Source organism: Poecilia reticulata, chromosome 16 (genome assembly GCF_904066995.2).
Source record: "Poecilia reticulata chromosome 16, P_reticulata-male-v2, whole genome shotgun sequence".
Lineage (NCBI taxonomy): Eukaryota > Metazoa > Chordata > Actinopteri > Cyprinodontiformes > Poeciliidae > Poecilia > Poecilia reticulata.
Window position 1 is genome coordinate 2,874,558 of NC_088845.1, and position 15,034 is coordinate 2,889,591.

The window sequence follows — 15,034 nt, forward strand, 5'->3', positions numbered from 1 at the left end:
TCAGATAAGAGTATTAGGTAAAAATAAAAGAGGCTTTTTGGGTGAGTGAGACATGCTGACTGTTGAGACGCAGAGTAAAAACATTAAAAAGAAGAAGAGTAAACAGATGTTCGAGGAGGAGCGGATGAAGACGGGAGAAGTGAAAGTGGGTAAATGTTTTTTCAAAAGTTAAGAGGTCACGTAGGAACCACCCATGTGGACGGTTGAGTTGTCACGTATACCATCCCCACACACACACACACACGCGCACACGCGCACACACACACACACACACACACACACACACACACACACACACACACACACACACACACACACACACACACACACACACACACACACACACACACACACACACGTAAACAAAAGATTTATAAACTCCAAAAAGGGGAAACAAAGTCCTGGTGTCAGAGTAGAGCTAACATGATGCAGAAGGATTAACAGCAGAGGAGGACGACGCCCTCCAAGGATCGGCTAAAGGCTCCGCACCCCAGTAAGGGACAAGATCCGTGTACCCACTGTTCCAGGATTTGACCTGCTGCCCTACTCTCGGCCCCAAAGACCCCATCTATGCTGCAATGGACTTGGTGAAAGGACAAAGGTCACCGATTGACTGGGATCTAAGAGTCTAACGGATGTACAGGACTGGATCTGCTTTGGTGCATTTTAAGGGGATTTTCGTCTCAACAAGACAGGATCCTGACCAAGAACGAAGACATTTCTGTTGCAAAGGGACATTAAATCTACTGGGTGTGAGTCCGACTGCTCCCCAAAGCCTCTTAGAAAATCTAGAGATAGGATAGGAAAGGGATAGATTAATCTGACATTTAAAAATTGTTGTTTGTAATCGGTAAATTGTTTGAAATGAGTTTCTGTCACTTAACCCTGCTAAAGCTATAACGATATATATAAAATTTAGTTGACTGATTCCTCTGATTATTGTAAAGTCTATGCGCATGGTTCTAGGAATATGGTGGCTCCATAAGTTTCTTTGGCGATGAGTAAATAATCACCATGGGGTTTGAGCCGAGGAACTAAAACTTATCAAGTCTGCAACAAGTGCTCGTTATTATGAGGGAGAGAGCTGCAGTTAACAAAAGTGATTCATTGTCTTAATAATTGAAAAGGGTGATAACTTTTGGATTGTAGGCAGTCAGAGACTGGACGAGTCGTCCCGCCACCAGCTGAAACAGAATATTCTCCAGATCATCCATGGAGTAAAAGCCCCAGGAACTAGAGACTTTCCCAACCCATTAACTGGTCAACACCTTTACAGATCCACAGGAAACGACAAGGTTGGAGATAAACAGCTCCAGAAAAAGATTTATAGAACTCAGTATTAAGATGTTTTAGTATAACATTAACAGTATGTTTCGTTTTTGAAAGAGTAAATTGTGTCCAAACACAAACTTCTTAATTGAACAAAAATAATGTGTAATTCTGGGCTTAATTGTGCAACATGTCCACACATATTCATATGAAAGTTGGAGAAATTAATAGCTGAGTCTAATGTGGAGCAATAAAATAATCCCAGAATATTTTATACACAGTATCTTCACTACATTGTATGGTATTTGGTTTCACATCATTGGAGTCAGGTGATCCAACCACAACATGCTGAAGGTCCAGCTGCTTGGCATGGAAGCTGCTTTCTTAGAAGAGTAACATTAAGATACAATGAAACGGGAAATTTCCTCACAATAAATATATAACAGTGAACTATTATTTATGCTGTAGTGAAGTGAAAACAAATTGGCACTAAGCAGGAGATTGGTTGTTGCTTAACTGTATTGACTCATATGGAAAGTTTGGTGGAGGGATGATCACAGTGTGGGGTGAAAGGAACTCCTGATGCTGCAGCACACCAAGAGAGTTTGAACATGTTTCGCTCACAGCTTTGCTTAGTCTGAAGATGTTGCATCTCTTTCTGGTCCAGCTGCACAAAGCAAACTCCAAAAAGACATGAATCAGGTGGATGTTGAGGAGCTGAAACGTCTGCAAGGATTCCTGACCAGAAACAACTGCTTCAGGACGAATCACAGGGAAACACGTCTGTCTGTCTAACGCACCCAAAAATAGGTAAGACTGAAACAACTCCTGCACATATTATGTCTTAAGCTTCCTGTATATTTAGTATTTATCAGTCATTGAAAGCTTTTTGTAATCTATTTATGTTGTGCTATTTTTTCTTAATGTTAGCTTAACTGTTTTATGTTTCTTGTGGTTTTCTGCATGTAAGATTTCTTTTATTTACACACACAGAGTTAAAATACAATTTTAACTAAATTAATTACCATTAAAACAACAAGAGAAGTTATGAAAAGCTGAAATATGATTCAAGATATTAAACAAATAATGTAAGCGGATTAATTTCCGTCAGTTGTAAAACAAAACATATTTATAGTTCTGCTTATAAAAGCAATTGCTTAATGAATATCTGGCAATAAATCACTTTTCTCAGAACATTTTTGCTCTTTTAATTAAATGGAAATCGTCATTCATGGAACATTTATTACTTTTGTCAAAGTTATTGTTAAATCTATCTTTTACACATTGTTGCACATTATTCCATTGCTGTTCTGTTAGTGCGTCAATGTACAGCTAACAAACTGCAGGCAGAAGCAAAACATGGTACATACAAAAAAAAAAAAACCCTGAGCGATATGCATTTACCAATTCATGTCTAAAAGCTTTTCCTTGTACTTGATCCAAAAGAGCTTTTACTCACCCGTTTGTTCTCTTCTTGGACTCCCTCCCTCCACCTCTGTCCCCCCGCCGCTCCTCCCTTCATCCTTCATTCCCTTCAATGCTGGGTTTAAATATGAAACTGATTGATTATTGTTTAAGGATCTGACAGGAGTGCAGCCTCTCATGGTCTTCCTGTCCGCATGAGCACAGCCTCTTAATGTGGCCCCTCTCTGCAGATACTAATGTTATATATGTTGATTTAAAAGAAAACAGGGGGAAAGCACTTAAGAATAGTATCCTTTAGTTTAGTTTATTGATTTATTTCCAACATGAGTTCATACAGAAGTAGGATGGATACAAAGAGGGTTTTAATAAGTAGACTGGACTGGCAGTGGAAGAAATAAATAAAACATATTTAGATCCATTCTGGCTGAAGCTGATACCCCAAAACAGAAATAATATACATTTCAGTTATTTACATTCATGCAAATTGTTTTTTCCTGAATTAAATCTTTTTCAAGTAAATTATTATTATTTTGAAAAACAGCAGCAATAATGAATTTTGGGAGGTGTAAATGATTTAGAAATCAGTCCTGCAACAACAACAAAAGGGACATTAGAAATAAGAACAATGCAAACCAAACATAAAATAATTAATACAAGATTTTTTTAAAAGCCACCGAAGAGCAAAATAAATTTTACTCCAACATGCTTGATATGAATATTTCACAATCATACAATCAAATACATGTTTATGCAAATTTACTTTCCTAATTTCTAACTTTTTGTCCCTCAGTGGTTATGCTGTTTTCAAATTAAAATGAAATATAATCCAGATTTCTCTTTCAGTCTCCAGCCCAATGCTCCATAAATTCAGTTTAAAAACTTTACTTTAAATTTAAAACTATCATTTTTACGCTGCTCACAGTAACGCATTTGCAGAAACTGTAAAAATTACACAACTTTTTTCTCATTGTCTGGTAGTAATTATAAGAAATCAGTCAGGATTATCTAAGTTTTTACTAGTTTATAAATTCCAGAATAATGAGAAAGAAAACTTAAAATGTGGAAATGTAAATACTCCTCCTCTGAATTTGAGTCAAACTGTTAGTTTCGAGAGACAGAAGAAGATATGTGCAGCTTCGTCAAACATAGTTTATGTTGGTTTCTCTGCATGTTCGTCGTCGTGTTTTAGGTGATTGTGTTCATGTTGTTTCAGTCCTTAAATGGCCCCTCGGGGAAAAATACGTTCTGATTAAAATACCGACTTTGTTGGCTTTAATATGTTTTGTAGTTAACTTGATGCTATTCTTTGTATCGTTTGCACTTGAACTTCAAATTCCTGACTCGTCTGTGGAGAGTCAGGAACATTTGGGATAATGTTCTATTAAAACTTCCTCTAGTTTCTTCCAAACTTAGCTCTCTGTGGACATTATGGACAAACACTTCGATTTTTAGCTTAATCCAACCACAGGATGTGCTTCCAGAAATGAAGGTATTTGTCTCCAAGTGCATTTGCAAACTGTTCTCTGTTCTTTTTCATGTTGCTTTTGGAGGAATGGCCTCTGCCTCTGAGTGGCCTTTCAGCCCATGTTTTGTTTCACTGTGTGTGTAACGGCTCTCTGTTACCAGCTTCAGCAGATTAAAAAAAACAATAATCACACAAAAACCATCTAAATGTTATCAAAAATGTCTAGAAACACTTCTAAGAATTAACAAGTAATGGTTGAGTTTGGTGACGTTTGAGGAAGAGCATATCTATAGGAGACATTAAGATGATGAAGTCGACACAGCAGGATGTCTGTTCCCTCTGGGTGGATTAATAACCAGTGTATTTATCTTTGACCTGAAGGGGGGCGGAAGCTGATTTGACAGCCAAGTGTTGCATTTGACCCCTGCTGGGTCCATCAATCAACATGGATCATAAAAACAGTAATCCTGTTAAAAACCCAGAGGCATACGAGACCGTGCTGTCAAATGTCCACAGATTTCAAATGAAGACAGGATGAATGTTACGGCTTGAGGGAAATTAGATTGTTGTTAAATTAATGGTATGGATTATGTTATGGATTGTGGCTTAATGAAAATCACAAACCAAATACTGGAAGTTAAGAGCTTTCTTCACCACATGTGCTGCAATATGTTCCTTTATGTCTGTGGACATGGAAACAAAGACTTTGTGTGGGCAGTAAACATAGTTTCTCTGATTGGTTATTGTTTCATCAAGACTTACTCTGTCTCCCACCTGAATGGAGTGCGACTAAATTTATCCCCTCTCATTTTGCTGAATCTGTTTCTGGAAGGCTGGAGGTGAAAAAGGTTCAAACTCAGGATAATGACAGCGACAGGAGATGGAAAAGAAGTACTTACAGATAAATTATCTTACCATCAGCTGTACAATTTAGGCTTTTTGCATTCTTCAGTAGTTTTGTTAGTGTTCATTATTGTTTGGCAATTTGTCTTTTGAGACACTTTTGTGCTTTTATAAGGGAGACATAAGATGTAAATTCACCAGATTTTTTAATGCTTTTTAATCTCCTAATAATTAAGAAAACTTTTAGTCAGACAAACAAACCAGTAGTTCCTCAGGAATGTTTCTCAAGTTATCACAGCTATTTTTAAAAACATTTTTTAAAGTCATCCCAGTAGCACCAGTCACTCCTACTGAAGCATTGAAGCATTGAAGCATGATATATAGTACTATGAAAAAGTTTTTACTTTTTTTTATTTACATCCCAGAGTTTTCTTCAGTTTTTGCTCCTTTTTTTCCAACTGAAAGTTTTCAGATCAACCAGATTTTTTCTTCCTGAAAAATAATAAAAAAATAGTTTTCAATTATGATTTTCTTTAGAATAGAATAGAATAGAATAGAATAGAATAGAATAGAATAGAAGTAGTTTATTCATCCCAACCAGGAAATTACTGTGCAGTTGCAGCATACACATACACACAGATCAAATAATACATGAGACAAAACTTTTAATGTGTCAAACACAAAGTAACTCTTTCAAACTGAGTTTAATCAGAGCTGACATCCATCGACAGACTTTCAGTTTAAGCTGACCTCTGCGGAGCTGCTGCTGTCCATGGTGCTGGACGCTCAACGTAGTAACCCTGTTATGATCGAACGCATAATTATTCAAAGATGCTGCAGTGGAATACTACAACAGTTAAACATTTTTGGTTTGTTTGAAGATCTTTCTGTGTTACTGAACAAAGAGCCTGGGCTGAAATGAATCTTTTAATAAACCATCCATATGGCTACAAAGTGAGTGATAGCTTAGATGTAAACATCTTCACTGTTTTTGCCAACTCTCATGTTGCTCCACCGCTCTCTGCTGACTACTGACTGCTGCCACTGCCTACATCAGCTCCTCGTCTGTAGTCAAGCCTTTTAACATTCATGTTTGATATCCTGATGGTGTACCTGACCTGTTTTCACCTTTGCATGCTCCCTGACTGCTTTAATTAATTTGATTTAAGTTTATTTGATAGGGACAGACACACATTGACAGACAAACTGAACAATACAGTATTAGCAAAAGCTAATTAGCAGCACTTGTTCCTGGATGGGCTTTTTAAACATCTACAAACTAGTAGAAAGTGAAATAATCATTTAAAGTAATGCAACACATATACACACACACAATCATGCATATAAAACAATGACACATAAAAACATTAGGGATGAATTTGACTGGCTTTTCTTTCATGTTCCTGGAATCACTGTCTCAGATTTTGGATTCGCTTTGTGTCTTTCCACTGAACTCTGGATGATGATCTGGTTTCCTCTTGGTGAAACCAGATCATTGTGGCGGTGAACCAGCTACCAACGTTTCCATGACATCATCATCCTCGGTCTGCAGCGTACAGATATGTGTAGTGATGATTTTAATGAGGACACTTGACAAAATGTAAGGTCTGTTCCTGATTTTCACAACTCTTGACCATGGTTTTATGATGTAAAGCACATTGTTAGGGAAAGGTGCTATGAAAATGAACTTGATCAATTGATTGTCCTGTTCTGTTGAAACAATCCCCAGAAAACAAACACTTATCTCTCTTTGTTTAAACTCCAAGAAATCCAGTCACTGAAGGTCTGATTCTCTGAAGAAACCACCTCTGCCAGGAAAACCACCACTTCCTGCCTGACTGTACTGCCAGTCACTCACCATTCTGTCTCTTTTACAGTCTTCTCAGAAAGCCACCCACAGGAAGCAGATTTGTTCCTGTTTACACATTCATACTGTTGAAAATAAAACATTTTTATTATGTTGGATACGTTTATGGCTCAACCAAACTCCAGACAGGAAAAGGAAAGAGAAGTGTAAAAACTTACAAACAGATTAAAGAGAAAGGTAACAGGATGTCATGGATTCAAAACGAAGTGCAGCGTAAGGAGTCAGTGAACAACAGAAGGCTTGGATATACTGAGGAGGGAGTGGAAATGACAAAGAAACAAGAAGAGCTAATTACAGGTGAGTGGAAGCAGCAGAGGAGGAGCAGCAGCTTGGGCCAAATGAGGAGATGATGAACAGCTGGGAGAGACACGCAGAGTAGGAGGCCGAAGGTGAGCTGAAAGAGACAAACAAGCAAAGAATATAAAAAGAAAAAATTATCTAAGGAAACAAATCAAAAGTACAAACAATGAGACTAAAGGAATTGATACACAATGATAAGAAATAATAAAAAACAATTAAGAAATAATCAGAACAGAAACACAAATGAAAAAGTTCAAACACCTGTAAATTATGACATTTCAGTGTCCAGAAACAGGAAGAAAACCTAGAACCAGGCCAAATTTTCACTGCTACTGTTATTATGAAGAAGCTTTGTATAATTTTAATGCATTACTAATATTTTAATCATTTGATTAAGTTGATAGATATTATTATTATTGTCTCTTGAACCACTTAGGGCTTTCTCTGAAATCCCTGACCCATTTCTCTGGCCTAGTAAAACCTTAAGACATATTTATAAATCAGCTAACATGTGTGAAAGTAAATAAGTGCAGTAAATTACCCAACGTAGCCTGGATCACATGGGAGGAACATCAGTACCCTCAGATAATGTATTCTGCTTTCATTGCATGTTGTTTGCATGTGCTTGTGTTGCATGGTGTGTTGCTTCCCATGCTGTTTTTTTCTGCTTCAATCTGCTGAGCTTCAGCTCTCACACACTTTCCCTGTGAATGAGTGCCTTGTCCCTCCATCATATCTGCTGAGCTAAGACCGAGGAAGAAGGAGGCGTAAAAGGAAACGTAATTAAGCCTGCAGATAATTTTGATGACAGCAGCAAAAAAGGGGGATTCGGCTTATGGTCAGTAATTGTGGTCAGGACACTTTGACCCCTGCTCATGTGCAGAGTGACTAAGAGGGATGAGGGTGGGGCGCAGTGTGTGTCCCGGGGGAGGAAACCAGCTCTGATCATACAGAGAGCATATGTGAGACGGACAGTAGCGTGTCTCTGCAGCACATTGATAGTTGCAATTGACAGATGGTCAGTGAAGGCATGCAGAGTTCAAATATCAATGTGGAAAGGAGATTTATTGAAATCAAATAAAATATAGAATGAAGGCGTAATTTAGAAGAGGTTTCCAAATGGACTCGTCTCAATTCGTTTTATTTATTTTAAATAAGGACTATGGGTAACCTAATTAACCTAATTTTTAATGCCATTGTTGTCTTATTAGGAATATTCAGCGCTAGGAACACTTGTGCTAATACACTAATGTGCTAATAATGGCGCTAACTTTCTGGTTAGCACGCCAACGTTTTAACTAATTTTAAAATCACACTTAGATTTTCCTGAATTGAATTTTCTAAAACCTAAATTCTAAAGTGTTAATTTACTTGGACATTTTGTAAACTTTCAGTTGAATAAAGTTTGACATCGATGTTGACGTTTTGTTTAACAGCTGTTAAGAATTATTTGAGTAGTAAGGTATCGGGACCACATAATTTTAACCATTTTCAGCTGCTGCGGTTCGCTTTCACGCTGCAAACCAAATCCTCTGAGCAAACCGTTCCCCTCCTGGCCTGTAGTGGCGCTGCACCAAACACCACTAAAAGAAGCCACATAGAAACCTCTGAAGAAGACAATGAGCGCCACTTCCTTCACGAAATGTAAACAAAAACGGAGTGACGTCAGAGGTCAGCGGTTGTAAAATGTCTGTTTTGTCTGGTAAAAACCACCGTGGAGCCATCGACTCTGGCTGTAGTCCACTTCCTGGTTTTGGAGCGGTTTGCGGTCCGCGTGGCATGCAGTCGAACCGCACCAGAGTTAACCTCAACCGAACCTCAACCGAGGTTTGCAGGACTTTTTGGTCCGCATCAGAGTTCGATTGCGCAATTTTAAATATTAAGTGATTGAGTAGCCTTTTTATGAAATACTTTTTTTTTTACTCATATTTGAGTAAATTCTTGGATGGATACTTTTCACTGTTACTGTTGAGTAAAGACATGTTGAAGTAGTGCTACTCTTTCTTGAGTAAGATTTTAGGCTCTCTACCCAAAAAATGGAGAGGGAAAAACATACAAGTAGCGGAACCAGCCACACTATTAAAAAAAGTCTGGTACTTCCTGTTGCACTGAAGTCCAGTTCAGGAGTTTTAGTCTGAACTGAACACACCTGATGCGTCATGTTTTCTCTGTTCGCTCTTGAATTGTTGTCTCTTCTTTTGTCTTGGTATTGGCTCCTTGTCTATCTTCTTCTTTGTTTTCAGTTTCTTTCTGTTTTATCGATTCACTACACTGCTGCCAGTATTTTTTATTTTTTAAAATCTGCCTTTTCAATCAGCTCTGTGTTGGAGTTCTCCACCTTCGCTGGGCCACATTCACTGACAGGTTGAGCTCTGATCAGGTTGGATTGCTTTCTTATAATGTACAGTAGTGAGGTGCTCGTATATCAGGCCTCAGGGCTTCCAGCAAATGAAGTTTGGTGAGTGTGAATTGTATGTGTTCAATGATTTCACATGAGGATAAAGACAGAAGTCTTTCCCTTTTCTTTTTAAGTTCATTTGTATGGCACATTTCAGCGGCAAGGCAGTGCAACGTGCTTTACATCATGAAAACATGTGAACGGAAACGGCATTTCCATTATCCATCATTAATGTGTATTAATGATATTTTGAAATCATTAAAACACATAAAATATGTTGATCAATGTTTCATTTATAATGTTTCCAAAGCAACTCTAAACAGGTGAGTTTTAGTCTAGATTTAAAGGAGCTCAGTGTTTCGGCTGTTTTGCAGTTTTCTGGAAGTTTTTTTCCAGATTTGTGGTACATAGAAGCTGATCGCTGCTTCTCCATGTTTGGTTTTGGTTCTGGGCATGCAGAGCTGACCAGAACCAGAAGACCTGAGAGGTCAGGAAGGTTGATACGTCTGTAATGTATTGTGGTGCCAAGCTGTTCAAAAACCAACAAAAGTATTTTAAAGTCTATTCTACAGGGAGCCAGTGTAGGGACTTCAGATCTGGGGTGATGGGCTCCATCTTCCTGGTTTTAGTCAGAATGCCACCAGCAGCGTTTTGGATCAGCTGCAGGTAGAGGATTGATTTTAGGCAGTAACTTTTGCAGTAATTAATGCAACTGGACGCATTTCTCCAGATCTTGCTGAGACACAGTTTCAGTGGGACGAATATTCTAGAATATTCTAGAATTAGAATAGTCTAGAATATTCGTATTCTAGAATAAATATTCTTCAAGTTACAGAAGGCCGACTTTGTAACTGTCTTTATGTGACTCCGAAGGTTCAGGTCAGAGTCCATCACTACATCCAGATTTCAGACCTGGTTTCTAGTTTCGAGCTGCAATAACAGAAGCTGAACGCTGATTCTTGATCGTTTCTCTTTAGGTCCAAATGTGCTTCTTGTCGTTAAAGCGGCACTTCCATTTCCACATGCATTAGATCTGTCTGTAATCTGTGGCGGTGAACTCTAAAACAATCAGTGATCATCAGTGCAGAGCGATGCTGGTGCAGGAGGAAGAGCCCTGACTCCTTGGGTCTGCTCACACACCCTCACCTCCAGCCCCTCCCACCTCCCATCACGCTCACAGAGGTGTCTGGTGACTTTGGCCCATGTTAATATGTTGCTCCTCCCTGAATGGCGAAGGAGACGAGGAGAGAGGGAGGTAAAGAGGAGAAGCTCCAGCCCACCACCAGCATGTCCCCAGGGGCCTTCAGCCTGCTCGTGTGCCTGCCCCTCCTGCTGCTCAGTACAGCTGTGGCTCCCCATCAAACCCTGACCAGCTGGAGAGCAGTGTGGGGAAGCTCTCCACCACTCTTCATTAACTCTTCATTAGGTGAAGCCCTCAGACACCAACTCCTGCTCCCCTCTCAGGCGATACTTCCCTCAAAGAGATGGATGTGGCACCCAGGGCCCTGGCGCTGCTCGCCCTGCTCAGCCTGTCGCCTGCACCCGCCTTGGGAGGATGCCCGTCTGCTTGCCGGTGCTCTTTTGCCATGCTGCAGTGCCTGGAGCCCAATGGGATAAGCAGCATCCCACCACTGGCGCTTCAAGAGAGTGAGAACGTGACGGAAATGTGAGTATTGACTCCTACCTGAGTGAGCATGCACCCACATGATTTAAAGTTAGCTTGAAGTTGATTTCTCCTCTCTCTGACTTCTAGTTGGTTCTCAAGTTGCTCAGATTCTCTTAGTTAGATGTATATGCAACTTTTAGCTGTGATTTGTTTCTCATACTTTCGTTTCGAGTTGTTTAAGAAAGAAGAATCTTATTGTTTTGTAGCTTAGTGGATTGATAATGTGTAAGTAACTCTTGGTGAATGATTATGGAAACAGAAGATGATCTAGTTTCAGCCAAGAAACCTTTTTTCTTCAGTCAGACTTAAGATTTATTTTGTGTATTTTTCTCACTAACCAGTAACTTTTTATTGTAGAAAATCCTCATTATTATTCAAAAATCAACTTGCATTTAGAACACTGCTTCTTTATATCTGACTGGAGGTTAACCTGCATATTAAAAACCAGTATTGTTGTGTTTCCTCAATGTAACACAAACTCTTTGTTACCCAACATGCATGGCTGTGAAGTTTATGCAAGGAAAGTTTGGTTGCATAGACCCATTTATAGACAAGGTTAATGTGATTAACAGTAAAATAAAAAGTGTAAAACAATTACACTTAAGGTGTTAAATAGAACAATAACATTAAAGTTGAGCATAATTAAGAAGAAAGACATTATAAATTGCGAATTTAACACATGAACAGTTTGAGATATGATGAAAACAACCTGTAATCATCCTTGAGCTCAGTTCTGTTTTCAGTCCTGACCTGAAGGACTTTAGTCCCTCTGCAGTTGGGACAAACCTGTAGTCACTGATGATTCGCCTGAAGGGTTTTTCAAAGTGTTGCTGTTAGATATTAATGAGATTTCAGCTCTAATTTACCAAAGAAATCCCCCTCTAACTCTGTCGGATTATCTTAGTATTTCAGAACAGACTTTCTTAATATTACCAATGTGTAGCTATTATCAAGTGTAAACGTGTAAAAATTTGGACTTTTAGCAGGAATTATGACAAAATAATGAACTTCATTTGCATTCATAAACAACGTCTTTGTATTTAAAAGCTATTAAGTTTCTTAAATTAACAAACCACAACTCTCTTTGTCTTAAAATATGTGATTTGCCAAAACCAAAGAGAATTTTTAATATTTCTATTGTTTCAATGTGAATTTTATCTTTGAAGTTTCTAAGCAGAAAAAGGATGATCTCTCATTGTAAAGGCTGGTTTACGTTGATGTCGGTGCATCTTTGCAATCAAACATGTCAGTGTTTCTATAATTACCTGCCTGATGGACAGATTAACCGCAGTGGGAACGCGTTTGAATAAAACCCGGCTAAGATTGGAGACTTCTCGCTCAGCAGCAGCAGCACGTCTGCAGGCAGAAGACTGTTATTTAACGTCTGCTTTTTAAAACTTTGCTCGGAAAAAGCAGCAGAAAGTGACCACCTGTGATTTAGAGAGAGCTGCTGTATTATTAAGCAACCCACCATCAGCTCCAGCATGGAAAACTAAATGTCACTCTCTGCACCGACACGCTGTTCTCTCTTTGTTCCTGGACCCGGATTGGAGCAATTAGCACTTGTTAAGAAGGAACTACATTTGTGAAACGCTTTTTTCGGCAGAGCAAGTCAATTTGCTGCCAATTTCTTTCACCTATATGCCACTCTCTTCCTCTCTCCTTCCCTCTTTCCTCCTCTCTCTCCTGCCTCGGAGGTATTTCCTTGTATCTGCAGCCCGTTTCGCAGAGCTCAGACTCGACAGTCTCTCTCAGATGTTCAATCAATAAGAGAGCGGGCTTCTGTTTACCGAGCTGCTCCAACATGCCAGCGAACAACAACACTTCTGCGTACTGGCAGTGCAGGGAAATAAAGGCGATGCGTGGAACAAACAAGGGCCCATTAGCTGCAAAACAGAGACCGAAATTTATCATACGCAGAGTTGTAAATTCAATTTTGTGAATTGCCAGTCAATGCCCCCACCCAGGAACAATAGATGATATACAACCCACTTGCCTCAATCCAATAAGTAAGGCCGACGGGCGATCCTGGGCCCACCTGCCCTGTAATCACATTACTGCAGCGCGGGTCAATCAAACATGAATATAAACGTTTTGTGTGTGGCAGCTGACGATCAGGGAAGTGGAAACTTGAAACAATGCCACATGTTGAAAGTATAGCAAGCACGCTGCAGAAAATATCTGTATTCATGTAATCCTTTTATATCTGCCTTCCTCTCTCCACACTTCAGAGTGAGAGAAATGCAGGCTGCACCTCCAGTCAACTTTATTTATAGATCATTTCAAGCAGGGACACATCCCAAAAAAAAGGTTCCAGAAGAATACAGGCAGTATCTAAACAATAACCCAACATTTAAGTGTAGCAATGAAATATTGGCAGCAAAAGCTAGACAGAAGAAAAATGAACAAATCTACCCTCTGATGTAAACTAATCCACAACCGATTTTAGTTATCAGTAACTTAATGCAAACAAAACAAAAAAAGAGGCTTTGAATGTGAAATTAGTGAAAAACTCAGTTCTCCCAAAGCTCCTTTCATGGGGTTTAAGAAGAAAATCTAATCTAACTGATAAAATACTTTAATTACCATCAACAGAAACACCCCTGTAAAAACAGGTGTGTTTGAAAAGAAGTGTGTGTGAGCACAATGCCATGATGGGAAGACATCAGCAATGAGATTTGAAAGCCAGTTTTTTGCGCTTCAGTATTCTTCAAACTATCTGAGGCTCTGCAGACCTGACATAGCAAGATATATATTCAAGTTCATGATAGGACAGTATTGTTCAGAATCTAAAATTGCATCTTTATAAACCAAAAAAAAGCTTATGATGACTTGGACTTATTTGGAAGGCAGGAAACTAAATGCTGAAATTGAAACTAAAGCCACTGATTTAAGGGTTTGTACAGGTTTTGGGTCGTTATCTTTTTTTTCTACATTCTTCCTGTTTAAATTTGAAGGATAATTTCCCGTGTTCAGTTTTTATTGGTTCGCTTCAAGTTCTCGTCCCACTGCGAGTCAGGAGGTCAGACTCAAACCACGGCCTGTTTCCAAAGCTGGTTAGAGTTTTACCTTCCTCAGTTCTGCTGCATGTTTCCTTTGTTATCTGGAATAAAACCACTTTACATCTCCAACTCTCTGCTTTCCTCTCAGTAGTTGTCGGTGTCCTTGACAGGAGCTCTGGTAAAGATTCAGTTTGTGTTGTTTAACTCTCTCACTATGAGCTTTATTGAAACATTCTGCACTCTGTGCAGTTTCTCTACTAAACAATCACCACAGTTTCAGTGGGATGAAAAACTGCAGGTTTGGACTTTTTGTTAGCGACTGATGAGTCAATAGTTTTCTTCACCTTTTTGCCAATTTGTTCTCATATCTTATAGCCAAACATGAGCCTCGTATCTCTTCCCATCTGTGAGCAAATCATTTTTTGAAATCATTTCATGAATTAAATTTTCATTGGGATGAAGTATTTTCATGAATTAAACGAAAAATTTGATTTCATACGAATGAACCCAAATTAATCAAATCTGTGACAGTTTTAGGGTTAGAATTATAATCCGGTAATCTGTATGCCTTTGTGTCTTGGTGTTTCTGGGTTTTGATTCTTTGGGGTTGTTGGTTTTTGTCAGTCACTGTGTTCCATATTCGGTCCTCTCTTTTAGATTGAGTTTCTTGGTTCTTCCATGGGTTTTCGTTTAAATTGTTGTTCTAGTTTTAGTCTTTTGGTTCATGAGAGCCAGAACCTTCAGCTTTCAGCAGCTGCCTGCTCTCCTGTCAGCTATAACTAGTTACCAATCAGACTGA

General features: G+C 38.9%; 1 protein-coding gene across 8 annotated transcripts in view; it reads left to right on the forward strand.

The window, feature by feature from the left end:
* The first annotated feature begins 249 nt into the window (after positions 1 to 249).
* ntrk1 (neurotrophic tyrosine kinase, receptor, type 1) overlaps positions 250 to 15,034 on the forward strand; it is a 45,865-nt gene continuing 31,080 nt past the window's right edge. Inside the window, exons 1-3 of one of the 8 annotated variants that reach the window (XM_081616891.1) lie at positions 250 to 1,295; positions 1,937 to 2,079; positions 11,032 to 11,233. In XM_081616891.1, the coding sequence (XP_081473017.1) occupies positions 11,052 to 11,233 (182 nt within the window). In that variant the 5' untranslated portion in view covers positions 250 to 1,295; positions 1,937 to 2,079; positions 11,032 to 11,051. Of the gene's footprint in view, positions 1,296 to 1,936; positions 2,080 to 10,544; positions 11,234 to 15,034 lie in introns of those variants that run through there. The other 7 variants (XM_081616889.1, XM_081616890.1, XM_081616892.1 and 4 more) reach the window with 7 other exon arrangements.